Below are 26,317 nucleotides of genomic sequence, written 5' to 3' on the forward strand. Positions count from 1 at the left end.
TCTTATGCCATCAAGAACATTGTGAGCAAATCTAAAATGCTGCTAAACCACAAAAGCGGCAGTCGTTCACAGAGGACTGCAAGAAACATGTTCATAGTCACACCCAAAAATTTTGCACTGCCCGTGAGGCCATCTGACTTAAGAAAAGATAAACAATGTTCGTGCTTGCTACAGTTTTACACCCCCCCCCCCTCAAAAAAAAAAAAAAGAAAAGGTTCGCCATGGTCTGAAAACAGCACCTCAGCTGCTTACCTAACCGGCTGCATCACTTATGCACCAAAGCGAGCCTGTAAGCGCAGCCACAGAATGAGAGTTCCTTCTCTATTACAAAAATTTCTTTATCTTCAGGATGCCTGCACGTTTCACAAAACCGACCCAATGATAACGACTGAATAAGCATGAGAAAAGGACTATTTTAACGAGTAAGGGGAAAGACAAGCACAAAAATATAGCCACTGACTCTAAATCTAATGTATAAAATTAACGCTCGAATCATTAGCCTTAAAACACAGCAGGTACCTGCTGTCAGAAGCAATATTTTGGTGAATCAAAGCACTCCCCGATTCTAAGCATACCAGTTATTAAGCTTTGAATAAAAGTTCATATGCGAATCTAAGCGTCCCTTATTGCAAGGAAGAGCATTTATCCAAGGCTGCCAAGTGCGCGCGCTCACTCTGTTGTCGAAACGGAGCTGTCAGAGTCCTGAGGTCGCATGGCGTTCATGGCCTGATCTCTGGCTCCGTCTGTTGCTATGCTCAGATAATACTACATGACAGATGTCAGCTTAAAACGACAAAAACAGCCTGAAAGTGACCCTGATATCTGTATCGGCAAGTTGTCACATGAGCCTGGTATCGGCGGCGCTTGGCAGGTGTCAGGGCTGTCACGGATGCGCGTAGCTCAATTTGGTGTCGGTTGTTTGAGAGCCGTAACGGAAGTCGGAACAAGTCTGTAGAAGACTGCTCATGGCTTAAGTTTAAGTGACCTGTAATCGCGCTTGCTGAAGATGCTTGCCTACTTTGTTTGCCAAATAAAATCCTTGCCATTTCGCTTCATTTTAGATTTTTCAAATATAATCACCCCTCTCACTTTGGTCATGACACGCATGAAAAAAAAAAAGGAGTGCTTAAAAGTGAGTAAATACGACGGAAACTCTAAAATAAGCTAATAATGCTCAAAGCCAGCGTGCGTCACATGAATGGCATTGGCACTTGACCTGAGCTGGAAAAACCTGCTGTGGAATGAAAGGAAATGAAAAGGGGGGTGATCACCAAGAAAAGCTGCCTTCCAGCCCAGCTAAATGGGAATTGCACGACCAGATCCCACCATCTAGATCTAGGCTGTCTGGAGAGCAACCTGCTAATACTGCCGCCAGATGACGCCGATGGGAACACCGCGTCATCACCTTCACGCGGCGTTCTGCAGCAGTAAGCACAGCCACGTGAAAACCGGCATTATCCGCTTAGCCAACAACAAAGTGGCTACACGGCGTTGACCTGCTTGTCACGTGTGTGGTGGAGTTGTGCTCATAGAGCGGCTGACACCAGTCTGTATGCGTTGCATCTCCCTACATTACTGTACACTGCTCAGGCATCCCAGGGACACGCATGTTCCCATGCTCATCCAAGCCGAGGTCAGGACCCTGCAGGGGAAAAAAAAAAGCCATTAAACCAGCCTTCAAGACTAACTCTATCCAATTCTTCTTCGTGGCCATGATGAATTTTATGGATCTTCTAGATGGGTGTGTTGTTTGTACGTCAGCACACGATGCATTTGTAGCTATAAACATTGTAACAATTATTGGCTAAGCCGATGTTCTAGGTTTGTTACAAGGGTGAAAGTTCATAATTTCCACAGTGATTAGCACACCGAAACGCTATGTAGACAATTGGGAGCATGAACAGTATTAAAAAATCTTCCCAACTGCCAAATCGAACTCATAAAATCTATGCTACACCACTGTTCAGAAGTGAACGGAGATGTACCCAAGCTTTTGGGGTCTGCGGTCAAAACATTTGTGTTTACCACACCACATTTCTAATAATAAAAAAAAAGGCTACTGATGGCAACCTTTGTATCTCACTTTTTGCCTCTTACAATCTTTTGAAAGCTTAATGCTGTTTAGTCAAATGGGGACTCAAGATGGTCACAAAGAAATCATTTTCTGCTCGCCAGTTCCACACAAGATTGCCCCGTTGGACTCAGTCACCCCCCTGTCTCTCTCCCTCTCACACCTTCTTCAACTATGTGTCGCCACTGCCCCGCATCTGCGTGTTATACATTCTGAACCTTTTCGCGGTAATGTCCTACGCATGCGTGAAGCCTCCTCTTCCGCCATATTGAGACAGCTATTCCAGGTGAATATGGGGGAGCCGCGGTTCACTGCAAATGCCCTTTCCTGAACGACATCCCCTCGATCATTTCCTGCAAATGCTGCCACAATAATTACGTGCAGCGCTAGTATCTTCTAGGCCTTTGTAGATGCATGCATTGTCCCAGCCTGAGCTCGCATAAAGTGACAAGACGTGGCTAGGTTTATCAGCGCCCTCGCATTTCGTCGGTGATTACAAATAACACGATGCAACAATGTAGTGTATCCGAAGATCCTCTTATCTCTACCTTTCTTCTCTTTTTAGTCCAGTAATGAAGCGCGAATCTAAACATTTCGTATGTGGTCATGATAGCAGAACAGCTCTAGGCCGACAAGGCCTAACGTAACGGTGCGACTGTCTAAAAATGGCGCCAGGTTGTAAGTAGTGTGGGGCCCTGCACCACGTATCCGTAAGGCCCGTGCACGCCGCGCATTCGAAGACCGCGCCACTATCCCAATGCTCCCTGCGCGCAGCCTGTTTCCCTCTCCCCGCTTGTTCGGGGATAACCGGTACCGCGCGAGGGGGCTATAAAAGAAGGCACGCGCCGCCGTCTCGCCCCCTTTTGGTCCCTGCCTCTTCGTTCCTGCTTCGCTCCTGTCGCTCTCCACGGAAACAACCCGCAGCCACCCGGACGACGACCTAGCACCGACTTCGACGATTCCTGTGAGATTAAAGATGTTTGTCATACGGCCCACTGTGTGTTTGTCGTGCGCATCCCTCGGGCAGAGGAGTCGCCCACAACTGGCGCCCAACGTGGGGCTGAATTAGCACCCATGTGGACGATTTTTCTGCCAACATGGCAGCGCACGGCAACACGATGGGCCGGTCCTTTGTATGTTAGGAGCGACGCCATTTTGAGTTTAGGGCTATCGTGTGTGCAGATGACGCGGAGTGTAGTATAGTAGTGTTTGTACGGTGTTTTAATTTTGTTTTGGGTTATGTGTGTGTTTGTTAGTGTCGGGCGGTTTGTGTTTTAATTTTTTTCTGTGCATATGTTAATTTTATGAAGTGTTTAGCCTTTGTGACTAGCCTCTTGATGCGGGCTAGGTGGTAGTCGTGCGCGTGTAGGCTCCCGGCCGGCCTTAGTTGTTGAGTGCAATGCCTCCGAGAAAAGATGTGCCAGATAGGGCCGCCGCTTCGGACGCCAGTGCGTCCGGAAGTGAGGTAAAGGACGCGGTAGAGTCTGCGGAGGTTACCGATGCGGCCGCCCTGATGAGGCAGATGAACGAAGTGTTGTCGGTGTTCACCCGTCAGCTCGGTTCGGTGGCTAGTGCCAACCAAGCCACAGCTGCGGCAACAGTCTCGCGTTCGCGGATAAATGTAGAGGTTCCCTCCTTTTCCGGCTACACGGATGTGAAGTCTGTCCACGAGTTCTTGCAAGAACTCGAGGATTATCAGACGGCACCGGCTTCCCCAGACGACGTGGTGCTAGCGCAGGTAATCCCCGTGGCACTTGTTGAGAGCGCGGCGCGGTGGAGACGCTGCCAGCCGGCCTTCCAGTCGATGGCAGACTTCACAGATCGCTTCCGCGCCGAGTACTTGCCGCCCGATTACGAACGCCGGATGCTTGAGGAGCTAGCGTTGCGCACACAGCACCCAGAGGAGAGGCTCCTCGAGTATGTACGCGCAATGCAGGAGCTCTACAAGAGGGCAGATCCCACGGCAACCGATCTAGAACAGGTCACGCGCGTGATGAGGCAATGCCATCCGTGCTTCAAGCCGTATTTGCGGGGACGTGGTTTTGCAAACCTCGAGGCCCTATCACAGGAAGCGAAGGTAGTACAGGCGGATTTACTCACTGAATTGCGCTACCAGCCACCCCCCAGGCCAGCCGAATCGCTAGAGCCGCGATGCGCCTGGGCCGGAGGCCAAGACTCCGTGCCGCGCGCCAGAGGCGCAGACGTAATGACGGTAGGGCAGGAAAGGCCAGCGGAAGGCTCCGCGATTCCTCGCGCTCTTGACCCGTACGCGTTCGAGCAGGGGAAACTCGACAGCGACGTCCGCACAGGCGCGGAGAGAGGGGAGACGTCCCCAGCCGCTTCGTGGAATGCGGCATCCCCCGACCGTGCGGCAGGTGAACGATCGGCTTTGCTGGAATTGCAACCAGCCGGGCCACGTGGCACGAGAGTGTAAAGCAAGGCGTATGCAGGGAAATGCGGACCGCCGGCGGCCATAATTGGTAACACCAGCCTGTCGCCGTCGGCGGGAGAATTTCGTGGTAGCCACGGCGGAAAATGGGAAATGTACTCCCACGCCGCGTCACCGGGCAACCGCCCCGGGGGCGCAGAGGCTTTTGTCCCCCTCGCCTGTAGAGCGCAAGGAATGTTGTTGCGCTCGAGCCCTTTTATGCTAGTGCGGTTAGCTGGTCAAAGCTACTCGGCACTCATTGACACGGGCTCAACTCTGTCACTGGTCGGTGATGATGTGTTCGAGGCCTGCCGTAGATGTAACATCCGTGTCAGGCCAGCAGAAACCCCTTTGAGCTTAGCAGCAGGGACGACAAAAGCGGAAGGAGCGGTGCGTCTGGTCTTGTGTTTTGACGGCAGGAAGCGGAGGCATCGCTTCGTCTATCTGCCCGGCTTAGCCATACCAGTTATTCTGGGAAGAGATTTTCTTTCGAGCGAAGGCATTGTGCTTGACATGGGGGAGAACGGCTATCGCTAAAGCCCATTCACCCCCCTCATTCCCTTTGTTAGCGCACCCAAACAGGAATGCGTCGCTCAGCAGGCGAGCGTCCACGCTTGTGTGGCAGAGGGCTCCCCCGCGACACTGAATGGTAGCCCATTAGAAGCAATTATCGCGTCCTTCTCAAGAACTGGTAGTCAGCGCCGAAGGCTCGTGGAAACTTTACTCCCGTTTTCGGATTGCTTCACAGAGAAACCAGGCAGAACCGACTTGCTTCAGCACGAGATCGAAACGGGTGATGCGCATCCTTTCAGATGTAACCCGCAGCCGTTAAGCGCGCATAAGAGACAGCTTCTCGACAGCGCCCTTGACGAGATGATAGATACCGGCGCGGTGAGACCCTCACAAAGTTCCTGGGCATCCCCAGCGGTTCTAGCGCCAAAGAAAGATGGTTTGGTCAGGCTGTGTGTTGATTATCGAAAGCTCAACTCACTGACGCCTACGGTTGCGTACCCTTTCCAGTCGATCGAGGCTGTGATGTACGCGTTAGGAAACGCAAGGTTCTTCACAGTCCTGGATGCAAGCAGAGGGTACCTGCAGATTGAGGTGGCGGAAGGTGACATTCACAAAACTGCATTTCCCTGTCACCGCGGGCTCCTCGAATTTACTCGACTCCCGCTTGGTTTGTCTAATGCACCGAGCACGTTCATGCGATTGATGGACATCGTGCTGGGCGATGCAAGGTTCAACTACGCAATGGCGTACCTCGACGACGTCGTGATATTCTCACAGTCGTTCGAAGAGCATCTCATTCACCTGAATTCTGTTCTTGAAAGAATGAGACGTGCGGGTATAACAATCAACCCAAAGAAAGTGCAGTTGGCATCAAAGAGAGTGAACCTCTTGGGATTTGTGGTTGATGATGGCACTTTGAGACCGAACGATGACAAACTGCAGGCAATTCTGAACTACCCCTGCCCGACGGATGTGAAAAGCTTGCAGAGGTTTTTGGGAATGGTTGCCTTCTATAGACAATTCATCTCTAGTTGTTCAGAGCTCGCTAGGCCGTTGAACCAGCTGTTGTGGAAAGGCTCGAAGTGGGTCTGGGGCAAGGAACAGAACGACGCTTTTGCTGCCTTGACTCGCGCGATAGCGAACACCGCTAGTTTGCGCCTCCCCGACCTGAACAAGCCGTTTGTCTTGCAGACAGATGCTAGTGATGCCGGTGTAGGAGCTGTTTTGTTGCAGGAACACGAGGGCAAGCTGCGCCCTGTCGCGTTCGCTAGCCGCACGCTCACATCGGCGGAGCGGAATTACTCCGTGACCGAAAAGGAATGCCTGGCGATAATGTTCGCATTGTCAAAGTTCGACATGTACCTAGACGGAGCGGTTTTCACCGTGCAGACAGATCACCAGGCACTTTCGTGGTTAAAGAGGCTGAAAAACCCCGCAGGCAGACTCGCGAGATGGGCGCTGACGTTGCAACGTTACGCGTACGCCATTGAGTACCGCAGGGGCAGCATGAATAAGGTGGCCGATGCGTTATCGCGCGCACCGTTGAAGGCTGGCAGAAGCGCAGAAGAGGCGCAAACCAGCTTTGCTGAAAGCGCCGTCGCCGCTAGTGGAGAGGAGGAGAGGGCGGACGCGAGTGTCGTAGTTAAAGTGGCGTAGTGTCGTAGTGCGTAGTTAAAGAGAGAAAGGAGGTAGACAGAGTTGCCGCGCTGTGCTGCGAGAGAGAGAAGGCGCAGCAGCTGGTGGCGGCGACTATTCGCCTGCCAAGAAGCGAGGCAGAGAGAAACCTGTCTTAGGGAGTAGCGGTCAGTAGGGAAGAGCTAATTGAGGCCCAGAAAGCAGACGGTCTATGCCAGCGGGTGCTGACAGAGCTTGCGAGTAGTGCAGCTTGCACCGGGAGCGCTGACGGCAAGTACGACGCGTATCTGCTGGGCGATGATGGCTTACTGCTCCGCTACATCCCCCAGACGAGGAAGAGGCGATTGCATCCCCCTTCCGAGTCGTGGTCCCGAGGAAGTTGCGGAAACAATTCCTCCAGTACTTCCATGACTCAGCGCTGGCAGGCCATGGCAGCGGCAGTAAGACTTATGACAAGTTATGCCGTGTCGCGACCTGGCCAGGTATGAGAAAGGATGTGCTGGGTTACGCCCGTACATGTCCTGTTTGCCAGGTAGCCAAGCCTCGGGCGGGGAAACCCGCTGGCATGATGAAGCCGGTAGTTAGCAACTATCCGTGGCAAGTGGTCGCGTGCGATATCATGGGACCCCTCCCTCGCTCCGCGCGCGGACATCAGTATATCCTGGTAATAACGGACCACTATTCCAAGTGAGTTGAGGTTTTCCCCCTTAGGAAGCTTGTGTCAGAACGAATTTGGGAGAAACTGTTGGAGACATTCACTCGTTTTGGTTTCCCTTCCGACTTGATTACAGACAATGCTTCGTATTTCACAAGCAAAGTCTGTTGATTCCTGCCGGGCGCTTCAAATCCGCCACAGGAAAACGAGTCCCTACCACGCTCAGAGCAACATAACCGAGAGAGTAAATTGGAATGTTAAGAGTATGCTGGTCGCGACGACCGAGCAGAACAGAGATTGGGATACACGGATGTCCGAACTGGCTTTTGCCACTAGAACAACCGTGAACAGGTCGGTGGGTATGACACCTGCTTACTTGAATTTTGGGAAAGAGATCGCTTTTCCGCTAGAGAACGCCCTACTTGACGCGGCAGGGCCCGCGCCCCCTCCGCTTACGCAGTACGCGGCAAAGCTCCGCGAGCGCCTTGAGGCAGCGCAGCGCGCGGCTCGTGAAAACCTCGATGTCGCGTGCATGGAGCAAGCGGATCAGTACAACCAAGGTCATCGTCACATCGTTTTCAGCATGGGCGACTTGGTACTGAAAAGAATGCACCCGCTTAGTAACGCAGCGCGTGGTTTCGCCGCGTCGCTAGTGCACAAGTGGGTTGGACCGTTCGAAGTTACGGCACGGACTACGCCACTCACCTATCAGCTGCAGTTGTCGGCGAGCGGTGAAACCGCTGGTCCGGTGCACGTCGCAGACTTGAAAGCTAACCACCTTCGCAAGGACGATAACTGCGAAGCGGGGGAAGCTCAAAGCGATGCAGCGATCTCCCCCAAAGTAAGGCGTACAGGTAGCAACCCGGTTTGCAACCGACGCTATAACCTAAGGCCAAGGTAGTGCACTACTTTGTCTAACGTCTTTGCTTCTTTCAGAATGCATTCTGATAAGATTTTGCAGCAGCCAGATGAACCACCGTCGCTGGGGCGGGAAACCGCACCCAGCGCATGCTTCCAGGAGGGGCCACATAAACAGGGGGTACCCCCCTAGTTTGTAGTGGTTTGTGGCCCATCATTGTGACCAGCGCGGCCATGCTGGCCGTCTTCAACGAGTCTGGATTGGAGCCCGCTGCCCAGGCCTGGAGTACGGGCCTCAGGAAGCCAGGTGTGCCCGGGGCGGAAACGCCTGCTGCAATGGGCATCCAGCACGGCGCCGCGTGGAAAGGAGTCAACGATGTAGAGCAGCAGCTCAGGGCCGCTGCCAGGTGTATCCGTGGCCGAGCCCAGCTGCGCTGTGACCCCGAGGTTGTGGCCGCTGCCGGAGAGGGACCAGTCAGAACAGTCCCGCCAGGCCTGCTGCTTCTCCTGTCACACGAACCAGCTGAGAGGGCATCCCGCCAGAGCCAGGCAACAAGCCTCCCTATTTTACGCTGACCCGGGCTCGGACATGGACATGGCCCAGCTGTTGGCGTAGCCCGGGTCGGACGCTGAGGGGGGGGAAGATGTGGGGCCCTGCACCACGTATCCGTAAGGCCCGTGCGCGCCGCGCATTCGAAGGCCGCGCCACTATCCCAATGCTCCCTGCGCGCGGCCTGTTTCCCTCTCCCCGCTCGTTCGGGGATAACCGGTCCCGCGCGAGGGGGCTATAAAAGAAGGCACGCGCCGCCGTCTCGCCCTCTCTTGGTCCCTGCCTCCTCGTTCCTGCTTCGCTCCTGGCGCTCTCCACGGAAACGACCCGCAGCCACCTAAACGACGACCTAGCACCGACTTCGACGATCCCTGTGAGATTAAAGATGTTTGTCATACGGCCCACTGTGTGTTTGTCGTGCGCATCCCTCGGGCAGAGGAGTCGCCCACAGTAGTCAACGCCGGCAGCCAAGCAAATGTTGTCATTTTGGTTACGTGCTTTCAGTGAACAATAACAACATGCGTTTCACGCAGCTTGTTTCGTTGTTACCAGATTCAAGGTGGCAAATCAAAATATGGAAATATTCAGCCTGAATTGCAATCTTCTGGGCGATCAGAGCTCAGAGTAATTTGACCTCAATTTAAACAGCCAAGTGCACAGATTCGCAACTCTGAAACACTGTGACGCAAGAATTAGGTGGTATACTTTGGTCACAATCCGTAGATAGCTGCGGAAACATCACAGGATCACAAAAATGAAGAAATCGAGAATCTGATTTTTTTTGACAAATTTTCAGCTGCAAAGAGCCGTTTTTCCCCCCTTAAGGTGACACACTGAGTACTTCCCAAAATCTGCTCTGAAAACACGACTTGTGGCCCCATTTGGAGCTTAATAGCTTCACCTAAGAAGCTCCATAAGCAATGAAGGCAGAGTTTACCAGCCTTGAGGCATTCTGGTTGTGGACTACAGAAATGCTGTCCCTTCTGTGTAATGAAACTATTGTTGCAGTTTTTTATGACATACGCATGCAAGCACACAGCGGAACCTCGATTGTACGACTTTCAGGGGACCACGTGATACTGTCGTGTAATCGAAAATCGAAGAATGTCGGCAGCGGTGCACATCCTTGCGCCGAATAAGCGCTTTGAAAGCCCTCAGCAACTTACACTAAACAAATTAACAAAGAAACAACCAGGCTTTGGTTTGCAAAAAAAACAAAAAAGTTTTTTATTACTGCTTAAAAAGAATCGTAATTGTCCGGCCCGGCTTCGTCACATTAGTTTTCTTTCAAGCGCTGTGAAGTCCGACAGCAGATCACCAACATCGTCGAGCATGCAAGCAAAGTGCCAGATGTTGTCAACGCTCTGCAACCCGTCCGCATAGGTCGGAACAGGCAAAGAAACATTTGCATCGCCGTTTATTTCCTCCTCGTTGGAAGAATGAGAACTGTCGGGGCACATTGCTTTCACCATGTACTCCAGCGACACCGCACTGCACACTGCGACGTCGTAGTTGGCACCGGCGTAGTCAGCAAAAGTCGCTGGCAGCTGAAAATTGTCAAACTCAGGTTCATCTTCTGCCAGCACCACAGTGTCAGTGCGGTGTCGCTTCTGCGGGATCGTCCCATTCCGTGGGATGACGACAAACTTTCCTTCTTACGTGGCTTTCCTTTTGACATCAGATTTACTTGCATTCAGTAAAATGCTTTCCTTTATAGCCGGAACAGTTTTTAGCGACGACTCCAAAATGCTGAGGTCGCGAGCGATGCTGGCCTTTGTTGCACCAGTTCTCTTTTTGGCTTCTTCGATAATTCGAAGCTTATTTGCGAGCGTTAGCGGTTTTTGACTTTGTGACATGGTGAATCGCGCCGCTCAATCACAGCCAAAAATTCCGTCACTATTTTGCTTCGGAAGACGCAGATCACGTTCGGATAATAGGCACAAGCTAATACCAGCAGCAGAGCCAAGCAGAATGATCCAGGGTGGTTGAGCAGTGACTGTTTCGTATCTCAAAAATAAAATATAAGTGGGCCTAAAATTTACTTCCCGCTTGCAATACATTTTTAACCATGCTATATTATATTCAGTTCAGTTCAGTCGTGTCCGACTCTTCGTGATCTTATGGACCATATCACGCCACACTTTCCGGTCTCTCACTATCTTCCTAACGTCACATAACTTCACCTGCAGCGCCTCGAGGATGCCATCTAACCATTGCGTTCGCTGCCTACCCCTTCTCCGGTGACCCTCAACCTTTCCCAACATCAAATCTTTCTCCAGCGACTCCTGTCTTCTCATCAGATGACCAAAGTAGCTGAGCTTTAACTTTAGAATTTGACCCTCCAATGAGCAGTCAGGGTTTATGGTCGAAAATATTGACTGATTTGATCTTCTGGCCGTCCAAGGAACTCTCAAGAGTCTCCGCCAGCACCACAATTCAAACGCGTCAATTCTTCGGCGGTCAACCTTCTTCAGTCCAACTCTCGCATCGATACATCACAACTGGAAAGACCATAGCACGAGTTATATGGATCTTGGTTGGCAGTGTAATGTCTCTGCTCTTTACTAAGTGGTCAAGGCTAGCCACGGCTCTCTTTCCCAGAAGCAGGCGTCTCCTAATTTCATGGCTGCAGTTTCCTTCTGGGGTAATCTTGGAGTCCAAGAAGAGAAAATCTGTCACAGCTTCCAATTCTTGTCCCTTGATGCTCCAGGACTTGATAGGGCAAGACGCCATGATCTTTTTAATGTTCAGTTTATGTCCAAACTTCTCACTCTCTTCTTGTACACGCATCAGAAGTCTCTTGAGTTCCACTTCACTTTCTGCCATTAAAGTGGTATCATCCGCATATCTAAGGTTGTTGATACGTTTCGCAGCAATCTCCACTCCAGCTGAAGACTTGTCCAGACTGGCCTTCCTCATGATGCACTCATCATATAGGTTATATAGGCAGGGTGACAGTATGCAGCCTTGTCTCTCTCCTTTCTCAATAGGAAACCAATCAGTAAGACAATTGTGACTGGTCATAGGATTTTCTTGGCAGGAAATACTGGAGTGGGTTGCCATTACCGTCTCCAGTAAATCACATTTTGTCAGAACTCTTTGCCGTGACTACCTTGGGTGGCCCTACAAAGCAGAGCTCACGACTTCATCGAGTTTTGCAAGCCCCTCTGCCACGACAAGGCAGTGATCCATGAAGGGGCTATATTATTAGGGACCTGCAAAGTGTCCTTTATTTTGCAACGTACGATTTTTTTTTTTTTTTTCGTATTGACATAAATGCAGCACATTTTTGCAGCTAGATTTAGGTCATTGAGGATGCGGTTGCCGTTCGGAGTGGTTTGGGCGTATATCTTGATAGGTGGAATGATAATGTGCACTTGCTATCGACTGGCTGCAGTGCACCTGTATGCCAGTCTGCATTTGCGGAAGACTTTTATATATATATTTTTTTAACGGACGGTACCAGACAACCGACGTTCGAAGTGGGGCCCGTCAAAAGTTACGCCATATAATCTAGGTTTCTTGATGCATTATCTCTTTGGGGATTTTGCCAGGACAAGATAAATTCGTCATAAAATGCGGGTCATCACATGACCGGGGGATGTATAATCGAGGTTTCACTGTACTTTCTCCAGGCTCGCACACTTAGTGAAATGAGATGAATGTAGCTTCAGATATTCAAGTATGACAGCCCCACTATACAGCTGAACCTGGATGTAATGAACCTCTAGTAATGAATTCCTGAATTTAACAAAGTTTTTAAATCTTCCAATGTCACACCCATTGAAGCCAATGTATTTTTGACCTATATGTAACCCACACCCATTGAAGCCAATGTATTTTCGACCTGTATGTAACGAAGACGTTGCAGCGGTAAACCTTGATGCAACGAACTCGCGAAGCTCATCAGTCATTATTTTTTGAGCTTTTACTGAAAATTTGGCCAAAGAAATGCATTAATTTAGTGAATATTAGAACTCGTAAGAAGTCAGCAGCTACGTGAACGCCTGTAATGGCAGAAATCAAGCAAAACTGGTAATGATGATGATAGTATTACCTTCTAGCGCCGCTCTGTGGCTAACGCAGCAGCCTCCTCGGGCATTGGTAGTGTAGTTAGTGGCTGCTGTTGATTTCTTTGTTGGTACTGTACGTGCGTGTAGCACATGCAATTTTTGCACACACTGTGCATTTGCCATTTTGTCTGTTGTTCTGTGTCTTTCGTGTGTCTGTGGATTTGCGGTGTTAGTTTGCCTGACGTGTTTCAGAAGTGCTAGGCCAGCCTTTCTGCCTGTATTCGTGAGGCTCCACTTGTATCTGCGGCGTCAGTTTGTTGTGATGAGTTCAATGGCCAGAAAACGAAAAGTTTTGTCATTTCAAGACAAACTTGTCATTTTAAATGCGGTCTCCGTGGGCGAGAAAAAGAAGGACATCCCAGCGAGCACCCTGTCAACAATTTTAGTGCGGAAGAGAAGATTAGAAGCGCAGTGGAGTCGGGAACAAAGGCTGAGAAAAGATTGAAACTGTCAACATAAGATGATGCGGACAAGGTAGTGTTCACATGGTTTTTGGACACGCGAGCCAGGAATGTGCCATAAGCGGAGCAATATTACAACAGAAGGTGAAGGATTTTGCGTGCATCTTGGGCCCTGATGACTTCAAAGCAAGCAACAGGAACGGGTGGCTACAAGGTTTAATGAGGCGACACAATGTCACCGGGAAAGTAATCTGCAGCAAATTTGCCTCTGCAGACAGCGATGCTGCTGCTTCGTGGGTGGCTGACACGCTTCCTGGAATACTGAGTCGTTTTGAAGCGGTTGTAATCTATAATGCCGACAAGATGGCTCCCTTATCAGATGCTTCTGGGCCGCACACTAGCACTTAAAGGAGATGACTGTCGGGGCGGAAAGCAGAGCAAACTCCGCGTAACAGTTCGGCTGTGCACCAACCTTGATGGCACTGACAAGCGAGTCCCGCTAGTTGCTGGAAAAAGTGCCAGTCCCAGGTGCTTTAAGGGGACGAAGAGTATGCCTATGAAATACATGGCAAACACTAAAGTGTGGATGACTCAGGCAATATTTTCTGAATGGCTGAAAGACTTCAACCAGGATGTCAAGCGGTAAGGCAGTCAAGTTTGCCTACTTCTGGACAATTGCGCTGTGCACCATGTTGAAGGCCTGCAGCTGTCTCACATCGAACTGCACTACTTCCCGGCTAATTGCACATCACTAATACAGCCGCTGGACAAAGGAATAATCAACAGTTTTAAATGCTGTTACCGGCGCCGACTGATACAGAAGCTTCTTCTGAACATCCGCCTGGAACGGGAGCTGAAGATCGATATTGATCAGTCAGTTGAAATGCTTGCTGCCTCCTGGCATGAAGTTAGGGCAGAAGTTATTAAGACGTGCTTTATGAAAGCAGGGATTACAAAAAATGCACAGGCTGGTGCCGAAGACGAGGAAGAAGAGACTTCAGCTTCATCCGATGTGGCCGAAGTGTGGGATGAGCTATGCAGCAAGGTGGTGTCCCCGACGACGTCGACCTGAGCGACTTTTTGTTTGCCGACAATGCCGCCGTAGCTATGGAAGAAATTAATGATGGGGCATTTGCGAAAAGCGTGCAAAATCCCAATGTCCGTGATGATGGTTCCTGTGAGACAGATCCGTGTTACAGGCCCGCCGCGAAGGAGGTGATGAACGCAATCGGCGTATTGTGCCATTTCGTCGGCTCGCGCGACAACGAAGGAGCATTACATCATTTAGCTTCATTGGAGCGCCATGTTGTGCCTTCGCTCATGCGAAAACAAGCAGTGATTACGAAGTTTTTTACTGTAAAATAAATGCCTGAAGAGTGAGTTCACCTTCACTGATATCTGAAGCCTTTCGGTTTCGTTTCTGCATCATTCGTGCGAGCCTTCATACAAAACCTGCATGTAATGAAAAATTGCGAACTTTTGTTTGATCATTATTTTCCTGGTAGCAACAAAAGGCACCTGCTTTATGCCGCGTGCTCAGTTAACTTAACCTTTCTTCCCTACAAATTGCTGCAAGGGGTGGCTCTTTTGCCAAGTCTTTTTTTTTTTTTTTGTTATTTTTTCCCCGTTGATTTTACACACGAACTTGTAGTGCCACATTCCAAAAGCGAAAACAGTGGAGGCTGCTGCGTTTGCCACGTATATGCACTGTCGGCGCCGAAGCATGTACAGCATATGTATTAACTGCGGTCGCTTGTTGCTATCGTAGACATTTCTTTCACGCTAGTTCATGTTTTATCGTCCTGAAACTTGCCGGGTTCTGACAGGTTTCCAATAATCCAGCACTAGCTAAGAGGTAGTCGACTTGGTGGATTCATTATATCAAGGTAAACCGCCGTGGCATGTTCGTTACATGGAGTTTTCGAATACACACACTTTAAAAGGAGAGGTGTTGGGCAATTAAAAAACTTTGAAATATCAAGGAATTCGCTATATGGAGGTTCCCTACATAGAGGTTTAACTGTATTATGACAGGCCGACTTCAACTGGTCATTGGTGCCCGTCTGATCAGCCAGACCTACCGATTAGAGACTGATCGGATCAATTCCAAATGCTACATGCAGCTAAGTGAATATGCACCCCCGAAGAGCAACAGAGCACCATGTACTGAGGATGCGGAAAAGGGACGAAAAAAAAGAAATGTTGGAAGCACAATACTCACAATTTCAACCAGGTCTTTAGGTGGATGACCACACTCTTGCATCTGGAAAAAGGAGCCGATTGTAAGAAGTTTTGTATACAATGTAATATTTACCGACACAACAAAGAGTGAACAAGAGAGAATTCAAAACAATTCAGCAGGCATTAGGGTTGCCTGGGCCAGCCAATCTTTGCACAGCTAGGCATCCGTACAGCCCAGATGAAAATGTTTACACTTGAGGACAAGCTTACCGCTGTGCAAAATGAATTCGCACAAAGAAAACATAGCTGGGCCTTTATGAGAAGAAAATACTGTAAGGTATGCATTCCATGACATGGCAAGTGGCTTTTCATTACCAAACCTGAACCAGGGTTATGAAGGATGCAGCACGTATAAGGGCCCAGATTCATTTCACCCACTTGTAATTTAGCAACCAGTCTGCTCCAACCTGTAGGTCATACTGCCACATGCCCCAGTGCACCTTGATATCAACATCGAGTGAAAATACTAATAAGCAGCCTGCCTTTTTTTTTCCCAACACAATAACAGCTCGCAGGGCAGCCCTCACCTTCTGCATGAGACTGAGCACACGCTCAAAGCGTGCCTGCTTGACCTCAGCTGCATCCGACGCCTGTTCAGCTTCGAATTCTTCACATACCCGTCGCATCAAGCCAAACTGCCGGTTGTACCGCTCATACTCGCCATCTGCCAGTGAGGACCGCTTGTCAGCCAGCCAGTCTGGGTACTGCAGTGCAAAGGTAGAGACTGCTTGTGCACCCAGTACCACATTTGGCGACAACTTCTATTGGCAACGACGAGAGGGCTGAGTTAACAGTTCACTTGAAAAAGTTACTGCCAACCATGTTCATCATACCTTGTCCACAATGTCCCTAAGTGCTGGGTAGAGGAGGTCCTTTGACAGGAGGTTCTGCATCATGCCTTGCATCATGGTCACCAGACCTGGGACATCTCCACCATTGAGGGCGCCGCCAGCACTTCCGTCTAAACCCATAGAGCCCACGAGTCGGGACAGCTCTTCTTCCGTTGGTGGGTCCTAGGAGTGCGACATGGCACATCTTGAATGCCATGGTGCGCGAGTACTTTGCACAGATATGCGTGATCGCTGCTTTCAAACTCAACCACGGTGGCAATTGCACAGAGGTGTAAATGATGAAGCAACTTTCAGACTCTACTCTACACAATCACGAAAATGCATATGCTCAGCTTGTGTTGCAGCGCAAATATAATGCCGCTGCCCCGTGGGTGCTTTCAGTCTTGTTCAAGTCAATCAGGATCAAACTCAATGCAGAACTGGCATTGGTACACAGCTAACCCAATCTTGCGTGACCTCAAGCAACATCATTGAGTGCAAATGAGATTATGAATTAAGGGCTGTAACACTCGTGCTCGGGAAACACTGAAGTGCAAACTCGAAATGTTGTACAGAAAGCTGTTCTACAAAAGCTACAAGCATAATTAAAATGGCTTTCTACTTTACCCAGTGCAGCTTTATATACAAAAATCTATTAACGCTCTCAACATTATACACTGCCTATTCACAGCGAATGAGCCAGTAATACTATGACGTTTCGCACGCTGTTTTGACGGAGCCTAATGTAAGATCATCACATTACTGAAACATTTTTAATGTGTCTTATTCATATTCGCTTGATTACAAGCATGACTGCTCAACATAACTTCTATAACTGAAAGTATACCCCCTAGAATCTAGTACACCTGGTGCTTGATTTCTCGAGGGTGAAGCCAAAGAAAAATCGGTCTATGAGATAATTTTTTTCTGCGACACTCCATGGCCAAAACTGTCCTGGCACAGCCCAAATTAGACATCATCATCATTTACCAGGACTACTGACTGACCAGGATTGAGTAGGTGTGTGCTGCGGCGTTGCCTGTTGAATGCACACGAAACTTCATTTAGTACCGAAGGTGTCCAAGTGACAGCCCACCTTTTAATGCCCCCCCCCCCCCCCCCCCGGCCCCTTTCTTTTTCGGTTTCGACAGGGTGCAGTGCTTCATAGCACCTGCATTTTTAAGCTTTCTTTTTTTTTTTATTTTTTTTTTCGGACCGCAGCGCAGCCATGATTATGCATCCCTCCTTGATGTGGCGACCAAGTGCTCATACGACGAATTAGACAAGTTCTGGCAAAGTGGTGGTGCCAATGCCACACGCAACAAATGGAGAGACTAGTGAGGCACTGCAATGAGCTCTTTACTGGGCTGGTTTATGCCCACAAAAGAACTAGTAGTAAACAAATAGCCAGCAGCGATAGCAACAAGTGTGCTCGGCAGTTGCCAAGCAATGAATACCCCCTGCATTTGACAGTGATGCATTTGGTTCAGCCAACACAATACAGAAAGGCATTCATGTTTCACTGTGTGTTTTTGTGTGCCTTTCAGTGACGTCAGCAGCGTCAGGATAAGGGTTTGCCGCCGGCAAGTCTATATGCACCTAAACACTAGTATGTGCGAACGCAGAAAAATTAGCCATTGCCCCGCTGCCACCAGAGCCGGGAGCAGTGGATAACTAGTGAAAGCTCAGAGAATCGTCATGTGATTCTATATGCAGCCGAGTCGGTTGAGCCACCTTCGTTGACTGGTCACGCAAATACAGCGGCCGAAATATTTTTAAGACCAACAATTCAGGCTTGCACAATATTTTGGACTTTATTCAGGAACTGTCACGTGCCCCATAGGAAAGTGTACATTTTCACGACCAATATTTCGGGGGCGTTGTTGTTACCAACAACCAGAAAACAGAGGGCAAACAATAATACTCAGCGTCGTCATTGCGGTAGTCTACAAAGAGCGATTGGACTGAAAATGGAACATGAGCATCATCCGCCGCAGGTTGCTCTGACGTTACCGCTGCCCGTGGCAAAAAAAAAAAAGCGTGGGGGAGGGGTATTGGTGCATTAATGGAGGCTTTCGTTCCGCTCGATTTTTTTCCCATGAGTTCGATCTTGCAGTCTTCCCTACAGCTGTTAACCATAGTAACTGAATACTACTGCTTCGTGCGGCACATCCATTCATTCGTGGCATGAGCATGACCTAGAGCTGCGTAACAGCATGTTGTGAAGTGGCATGGATACGACGAAAGCATGACTGGTTGAGATATTCTAACTGGAGGGTTATAGTGGTTACAGATTAGCACACTCCGCTTCCGCGAGGCACCAGCGTGCCTGCAGCGGCCACTTTGAGTCAGTTGCATGTTTCCACGCATGCCTGCCCTATCGGCACCAATCAGCGCGTGTGTACACTGACGGCTGCGCCCACAGTGTCAGATCACGCTAGCGCATGCGCATGGGCGAAGCATTGAAGCACATCACAGTAGCAGATAACGCTATGCTGTCACTCCCTATTATCGACATATAAACCAAACATGGGCAGCGGGGAAGTTCAAGATTTGTAAAGCTGATTATTGGCAGAAAAGTATTTTTTTTCAAGTTCACGAATTTTCGGTCTGTTCGATTATTCGGACCATGTCCCCCAGCCCCGCTGAGTCCAGAAAAACGATCGGCGACTTTAAGTTGGAACGTACGTCTTGTATTTGCAGGTACTTTTTCCGCATTCTTGTTTGGATTCAAAGGACCTTGTTTGCATGAGTCAGAGGTGGACATTTAATAAGAAGCTAATCGCCAAAAGCAAAGAAACTAATGCTTACAAAAAGTTAACTAAATGACAGAAAAAAGTCACGATGGGTTCATTCACAAGTAACATAGCCTGATTGTGTCTGCAGCAGGTGGGGATGGGGAGGGGGTTTCCTGGTACGTAGTGCGGACTGTTGGAATTACTTGAGGTGGAAGAGTTCGAGAATCCCTGATCTAGATAAGCCAGCCAGGAAACAATACTGGGGAAGCACTTGCACTTGTCTGCAATCATTCGAGACAAATCTCGGTGCACCCTGCACAACAAAGAAATTGACAAAGCGACATCTCAGCTATCATATATGGGCACAGTGTTGTGATTTTGCTTGGCTCATTGCTATACGATGCTATACACTCGTTGCCATGCAGCTGTTCCACAAGCAAGTCAAGATTTTGCTTTAATCAGCCATTGTCAGACTGGTGCTCTCGCACTAATTAATAATCCAATAAAGCTACGGATATTTCATGGACCTGGCAACAAGTGCAAATTAACCACATGGAGTAGAAGAGGTCACTGCTTTACTGGCAAATGTGTCATCCTAAGCTATTGGCATCCTGCAAAGATTCGGTATTTGACTGAGAATATAATGACGGTTTGGAGAATGGTTTATACTGTCACTCCCCACATGCGGCCTACAGCTGTCAGTTTGACGTAGCCTTTGCCTGGATTGCTTTTCTGCGTGCTTTGCTATCAAAGGTCTGGCAAAATCAGTTACAGGCTAATTTTAGCGCAAAGCTGTACTGCTATGGAAAGCTGGTAGGAAGGTCAGACCTTTTATGACAAACTGTGCTTTTCATATACTTTATAATAATATCTTTGCTGCAGCTTCAATGCAAAAGCACGCTGGGCCCAGCAGCAACAGGTGAATGGTACACTACTGTGGCACATATTCTGCCAGTTCTGAAGTCAGGGGTAGGAAAGTTACATTATTCTTGGTCTCAACTACTTGAGTACACCTGGTGGCTGGAGAACTGTGTTTAAAACTGAACCATCCCTGCACATGCATGCTGCATGAGAGACTGCAGCGGTGGCTGAACTGTCCAAGGTACCTGTTCCATTTTCCCCGGCAATGTTTCGAATCTTACTTGAGATCAAAGTTTTTTTCTGCTGCATACTGTTACCATGACAGAACAAATATGAAAGCTGCTATCCCTGCCCATGCCTGGCAGGTGGCATGCAGCCATAAGTAAAAGCATGCTAAGTAAAAGCATGCCCAGAATTGGCACACTTTGTTCTAGAATTAGCGCAGCACATTTTTTTCCTTTTGGGAGTGAATGCCGAGTCCCTGAGAAGCAGCACAGGGGCACCGTCCAGAGCATGGGCGACACATTCGCAGTTGCACTGAGTGTCTGAGTGTCGCAGGCAGTTATCTACAGTTAAAACTCGTTATAAAGAAGTCAGTAAAAACTGCCGTTTACTTCATTAAACTGAAATTTTGAAACATCGAAATTTGTCATTTTGAATGCAGAGAACCCTTCAGAACATTTCACAAACAATTCAGAGGGAAAGCCTTGAACTGTGGTAGAGTGTGATGGGGACGACGGCGATGTTTATTTCTGGTTTCACCATCATCGCCGCTTGCCTGAACTACGGAGTTTCCAGTCATGTCGCTGATTTGATACCGCGTTCGGCCGCCACCACCGCTGTAGACACTTGGGTGCTGGGAAACGAAGGCCAGCGGTGGTGGGCCGTGCAGGCTTTTTCGCCTCGCTTTCTCAAAGTCAGCGACAGTGAAAATGGTGCCCTCCATCCCAGATGATGATTTGAAACCCATTTCAGGATGATAATCGCTTTGCACTGCAAGCTCGAGCAAGTGGGTCATTGTTTTTGTCCTCACAGCATCAGAGAGGAAAGTGAGGTTGCCAAGCAAACGGGTGTGCCTACCCTTTCAGTTTTTTTAGGGAGCTTTATGAGTAAGGGTTAGACTATATACTATGTACCATAACGTACCGTATACATATATACATATACTGAAACACAGTGGCTCAGGAGGCACAGCAGAGAGCCCAACGGTATGAGCATGGAAGTGCTGCAAAATGCTCTTAATGCAAAAAGTGCTGGTGCCTCCCAAAAAGTGATCGACTCTCCATGGTTACAATTAAAATAATATGTACCATTCTACCAGATCAAAGTGCCCACACCATAAAGCAAGCAAAGTGACCACAGCAAGATAGTTTTGGCACAGGGAGCTCAAAGCTCATTGAAATGAGTCTCCTTGTGCATGACCATGGACTCAGTCATTCACTGAAAGATGGCCAAAGTTCTTCTGCGAAATCTGCAGCTTCCTCATTACAACCGCTATAAATGGCACAATATCCAATTCAACAGCACAAAAGAGAAGCGGGGAACAAGGAGTGACAGTGCTCACTGTACCATGGATTTGCAGAGAACTCTGTGCACAGTGATGTGAATTAGAGCCTGCACTATTCGCGCCTCTATATGTAGAGGGCGTCACTTGATTTCACAGTGAATGGTGCATTCAGCATGTCAAAATGTCTTCGGTGAATCTGCTTTTTTTTTTTTCACATTAATTTGCTCTTGTTCAAAGTGCGCACCACAGATCACAAAGTTCAGCCAACGCACCAGTCAAACATGCAACGCTGCTCACCCCAAAGGCCAGGGCCGTATCCGAGATGCTCCGCAGTGTCTCATTCAATGTAGCAGCAAACTCTTCATCAGATGCTGCTGAGGCTGCAATATAAACGGAGTTAAGCGCGCAATAAGTATGGTTGTGCCTTATTCAGCAAAACTGAAATGTAACAGTACACAAGGAGAGACTGCCTCCTCCACTTTTGCAGAGCATGCACAGAGTGGTACAACCATAACATCCACTCTCATGAGCAGGTCGCTGACCCCATCTAAAGCAGATTAAGCACATCATCCATGACAGTCTTTGGCAAAGTTACACCATTAGAATAAAAACCATCACCACTATCACCTTGAGGAGTGTATCATGTAAAAGCGTCATGCAAACTACCGTATCTGTACGATTCTAACGCGCCCCCGACTGTAATGTGCAGTAATATTTAGCGCCTGGAAACCATGAAAATAACTTGGCGCCGATCCTACTGCACAGAAGAAATAATGCAGTAAAGAAGCGTCTGAAAATTAGTTAAAACATTTAATGGAACAAAACTGGCACAAAGAACGGCAACCATGAGATGCGGACATCATAAGCTACTCGCTGTCAGAGTCAGAAGGTCATCTTCAGTACCATCGAAGGGGTTGGCAATTGCACATTTTCTTAAATGCACGCATGGCCACTGCTAGCGGGAGGGCCTTCCACATGCTGTGAATCCATCTTGCAATGTCCCCAAGCGTCGTTCTCTAGACACTGTGTGAGGCCCTGCTAACAGAACCAGTTGCTGTACCCAGCTGTACTCTGAGTGCACGCGATCCTTTACGGGCTAATTTAAGCCCCCAATACCACGGCACACATCGAGCAGCTAGACAAATACTCGACCAAAAAACAAAGGCAGCTTACTGAAAGCTGATGATGGTGGTATTAGCCACAAATACCACGAATACCCTCTGTATTCGTGGGTATTAGCTCCATGGCTTGCTGACAGTGGCTGGCCGTAGTTTATTAAGCTGCTTCATTTTGGGTTTTGAGATTTTGGTCTTGACGTATTTAAGTTTCAAGTCCGGTTGTAATGCGCATATATTTTTAAATGCTTATTTTACGAACAAATGGTGCATGTTAGAATTGTGAAAATACTGTACATCCACTGTCTGCTATGTCACAATGCATATGACACATATATTCATACTGTCCATGAAAAGCATGTTACGGGCTTCCTCTGTATGTGAGGTCACCACAGCCAAGTTTAGGACACAGCAAACACTTAAAATATATTTTAATTCAGTCCCAAAGTGTTTGTAAATGCTTCTTCTAACAATCAAGATACATTACTAGCCCGATGGTTACTGACATACAAAGCCTAGAATGATTCAGCAAATACTAATGATGCTGCAGGACAGGAACTAAGGCAGACACTATCACTGTATGATGCACCTACATCGGCAGCCAACCAAAGCCTTTACGCCAATGATTGATGACCAAATTAGCTTCGCTTTCTCTTTTCTCTACCTCATAATTACTACAATAAGCAAAACGAGAACTAGAGTCCATATATGCTCATGCTTCGACATTCAGCAGTAAGCACCAAACTACTGGTTGATGCTAGCCCTCGTCCATAATGAGTAGGCCTAGCGGGTCTGTGGATTTTGTGTGTGCAATGAATGATGACAATTGTGCAGAGACAGTCCATGAGTTTTAGCAAATGCAAATGGTCACTAAGCATAGTTTTGACAACAGAAACTTAAAACCGATTCCTTGCATCCTAGGACACACATCAGATAACGGGAAGTGTCACCGCCAGACAATGTCACCCGGTATGCTGACCGATGCTGCAAGCCCCTTGCAGCAACGGTCACAATAGCTTATGGGCAAAACATTAGGTCATTTCTATTACTGCACGCAAGCGAGGCTGAACATACGTCGAGACAGAGAAATTTAAAATCAGAGAAAGCAGGTATGTACGGCATTGGCTTTGTTGCTGCTTACAATTTCACTGAATAAAGACCTTATATGAGGCCAGCGACCCCCCCTTAAAGTTCTCTGTAGACGCCTCCTTGACACATGACAATTTTTTTTTTTTTATGCCGTCCACCCTCAACAACCTCCTTCCCACCTCCCTCCTAAATCTCCCAACCCCGCTTAGAAACTGAGACATTTTCTCCAGTTTCAATACATGAGAAAACTTCTGGCTGAGGTCAGCCAGAAAGGATTTCAGCGCGAGTTGCAACACGAATATGCACAACAGACTGCCAAAAAAGTAAATGCTACTTTTGCCTGGCTTTGAAGTTTTGGCTGCAATACGTAAAGCCCGGCTACCTCAGATACAATGCATGCAATCACCGTAGCCACCAGGTTCATTCTAAGACTGTACTCCTTGACAAATTCCCGATAAAAGAGCAAGTGCACAGCAAACACAGATGAATGTGTTTCCCCTGTGCACAGGCCCAGCAGCTGCCCACCTGCCCTGTTGGCACTCTGGGCGATACGGGTAAACTGCTCCTGCAGCTGCGGATCCTCACGCAGCAAGCCCTGCATTACATCCGCAAATTGGCCAAACTCGGCTGTCCACGGGTGCTGCTGGTCACCACTGCCTCCCAGCGTTGCTGTTGGTGCCGCCGACCCGTCATCCTGAAGGAAACAGGTGTCCTCAGCTCACGTGGGCTACTGAACAAGACAGCAAGGCCAGCTTGACTTTTATCACAAACAGCATAAAATCGGCCCGCCATCAATACGCAGGGTTTAATACGCCAAAGCTGCAAATGGGCTATGCGCGACACCTCAGTGGCGGGCTCCTGATTTACTGCAACCACCTCGGGGCAGTTGAAATGCATAGACTCTGCAGGGAACAGGAGCGTTATGTTTTTTTTAATTCACCTCCGTCCAAGTGTAGCCATCACCACGAGTCAGTCTTGCAACCTTGGACTGAAACCCAAGTTGACTCAGCCACCACAGCAAGTAAACAGCGTAAAAAGCAAAATGGCAAGAACTGAAAAGCATGTCTGTGGAGGTGAGGCTTTGAGAACACAAAGTCAGTGACAAGGGGAGGAGGATGAAGATGCTAAGGTTTCCAACAGCAGTGCATGTTATTACCATAGCAAAAACCGGACGGGCGAGCCTAAGGCATCATTTAGAACACTCATTTTCAGCAGGCTTTACACACAGACACATACCCTATGTATAAAGCAGCCTTGCACAATAGCTCAAATTCAGTTCCTTAATACGGGCAGTTGTTCACATAACAAATAATTACCTGCACACCTTTTTTTTCTCTCCTAAAGTCAAGTACAACTGAAGAACAGAATGGCAGATATCTAAAGGAGGGTTGAAATCTGGGCCAGTTGGTACTTAGTCTTAGAGAATAAAAACCAGCCAAGGGACGAGGACTTACATCGCCTTTCTTCGTCCTCGTCCCTTGGCTGGTTTTTATTCTCTAAGGCAAATATCTCTCCGGGAAAGCCCTTCAACAAAACTCATTGACCTATTTTCAGCATATCATGGCCAACTATTTTTCAATCGCAGTTCTGACCTTTCTCTTTTTTTTAATATGGCGACCAGTGTTCATAGCAGCATCATAGCAGCCACGCCAGGAAAGATTTTCTCATCAAAGCATATTAAGAAAGTATTGACCACGGTATCACAATAGGGCACCAGACTTTTCATTCTTTATTTCATTTTTTCTTCAAATTTTGCAAACCTTTTTTTGGGTGCAAGTTTCAGTTTTTGTTTAGTTAATATTACTCTCAATGAACGATTTGCTGACAATTCTCAGCAATTTAGTGTGGGGATCTTGCGTGGTAAAATGTTACTTCGAGTTTATGTGTGTGTGTGTGCGTGTATCTGTTAGCATAACCAGTTTATTAACCAGTAAATTAGAGTGGTGGAAATTATACTTGGAGCTGTGCTTGTAGAAAAAATTACTAAAATAAAGTTATTAAATAAAAACAAAAACTGAAGGTAAACAGGATAGCTGGCATACAAAAACAGGTGAAATTTTAATGCTAAGAGATAGGTTGACATTATCTTTGTGTTGTCAGGATGCGTAGAGTAAGACGTCAGCGATACATGCGGTCGACGTTTTGATGGCAGCAATGCAACCACCACTCAATCGTCATGGCATCCGTAACATACTTTGACAACGTGAGTAGATAGTTTCGAGTCAGCGTCCTACATACAGATGATAAACCTACTCAAATGACGAACTGTTCAATAGAGGGGAAAAGAGAGTAAAGAAACATAACTTAGCTAGCAGGAGGCAGTGTTTCCCAGTTTGCACAGACATGCAAGCTGTGGAGAAATACCTCAAATCGCACAAATATGCTGCTTAACGAATAATACCTTCTCATCACGCTTGCCCATTTTGTTAATTTTCAACTTTTGCGCCTTCTTCAGCTGTTGGCAAAAAGAGCAAGCCTTATTTATACCAGACTTACAAGTCTATATTATGCTAGGAAAGATGGGCGTGTTTGCAACAGATCACTTAAATACGTAATTAGCCATACACTAGAAGTGGGAAAGAATTTTGCATTCGCATACAGTAGCACGTGCTACTCCTTCCGTGACTAATGAAGTTTGTCTCCCCAGCATCTACACACACAGACACGTACCTTGCTTTTGCTGGCATCCTCATCGGCTTTCTTAGCTGTGGGCTTCTCGAAGTCTTGCAACGCGCCTGCGGAAGAACAAGCA

General features: G+C 48.1%; 1 protein-coding gene across 1 annotated transcript in view; it reads right to left on the bottom strand.

The window, feature by feature from the left end:
• Window positions 1–1,108: 1,108 nt before the first annotated feature.
• Window positions 1,109–26,317, bottom strand: part of Pex19 (peroxisomal biogenesis factor 19) — a 31,818-nt gene continuing 6,609 nt past the window's right edge. The window contains exons 2-8 of the mRNA XM_084606213.1: window positions 26,236–26,300; window positions 24,091–24,259; window positions 21,659–21,741; window positions 16,259–16,438; window positions 15,953–16,129; window positions 15,406–15,447; window positions 1,109–1,642 (exon numbers count right to left, since the gene is read on the bottom strand). Coding sequence (XP_084462339.1) covers window positions 1,568–1,642; window positions 15,406–15,447; window positions 15,953–16,129; window positions 16,259–16,438; window positions 21,659–21,741; window positions 24,091–24,259; window positions 26,236–26,300 — 791 coding nt within the window. The 3' untranslated portion in view covers window positions 1,109–1,567. The remainder of the gene's footprint in view (window positions 1,643–15,405; window positions 15,448–15,952; window positions 16,130–16,258; window positions 16,439–21,658; window positions 21,742–24,090; window positions 24,260–26,235; window positions 26,301–26,317) is intronic.

This window comes from Amblyomma maculatum, chromosome 6, assembly GCF_055883805.1.
Source record: "Amblyomma maculatum isolate TAMU_Amacu chromosome 6, ASM5588380v1, whole genome shotgun sequence".
NCBI lineage: Eukaryota > Metazoa > Arthropoda > Arachnida > Ixodida > Ixodidae > Amblyomma > Amblyomma maculatum.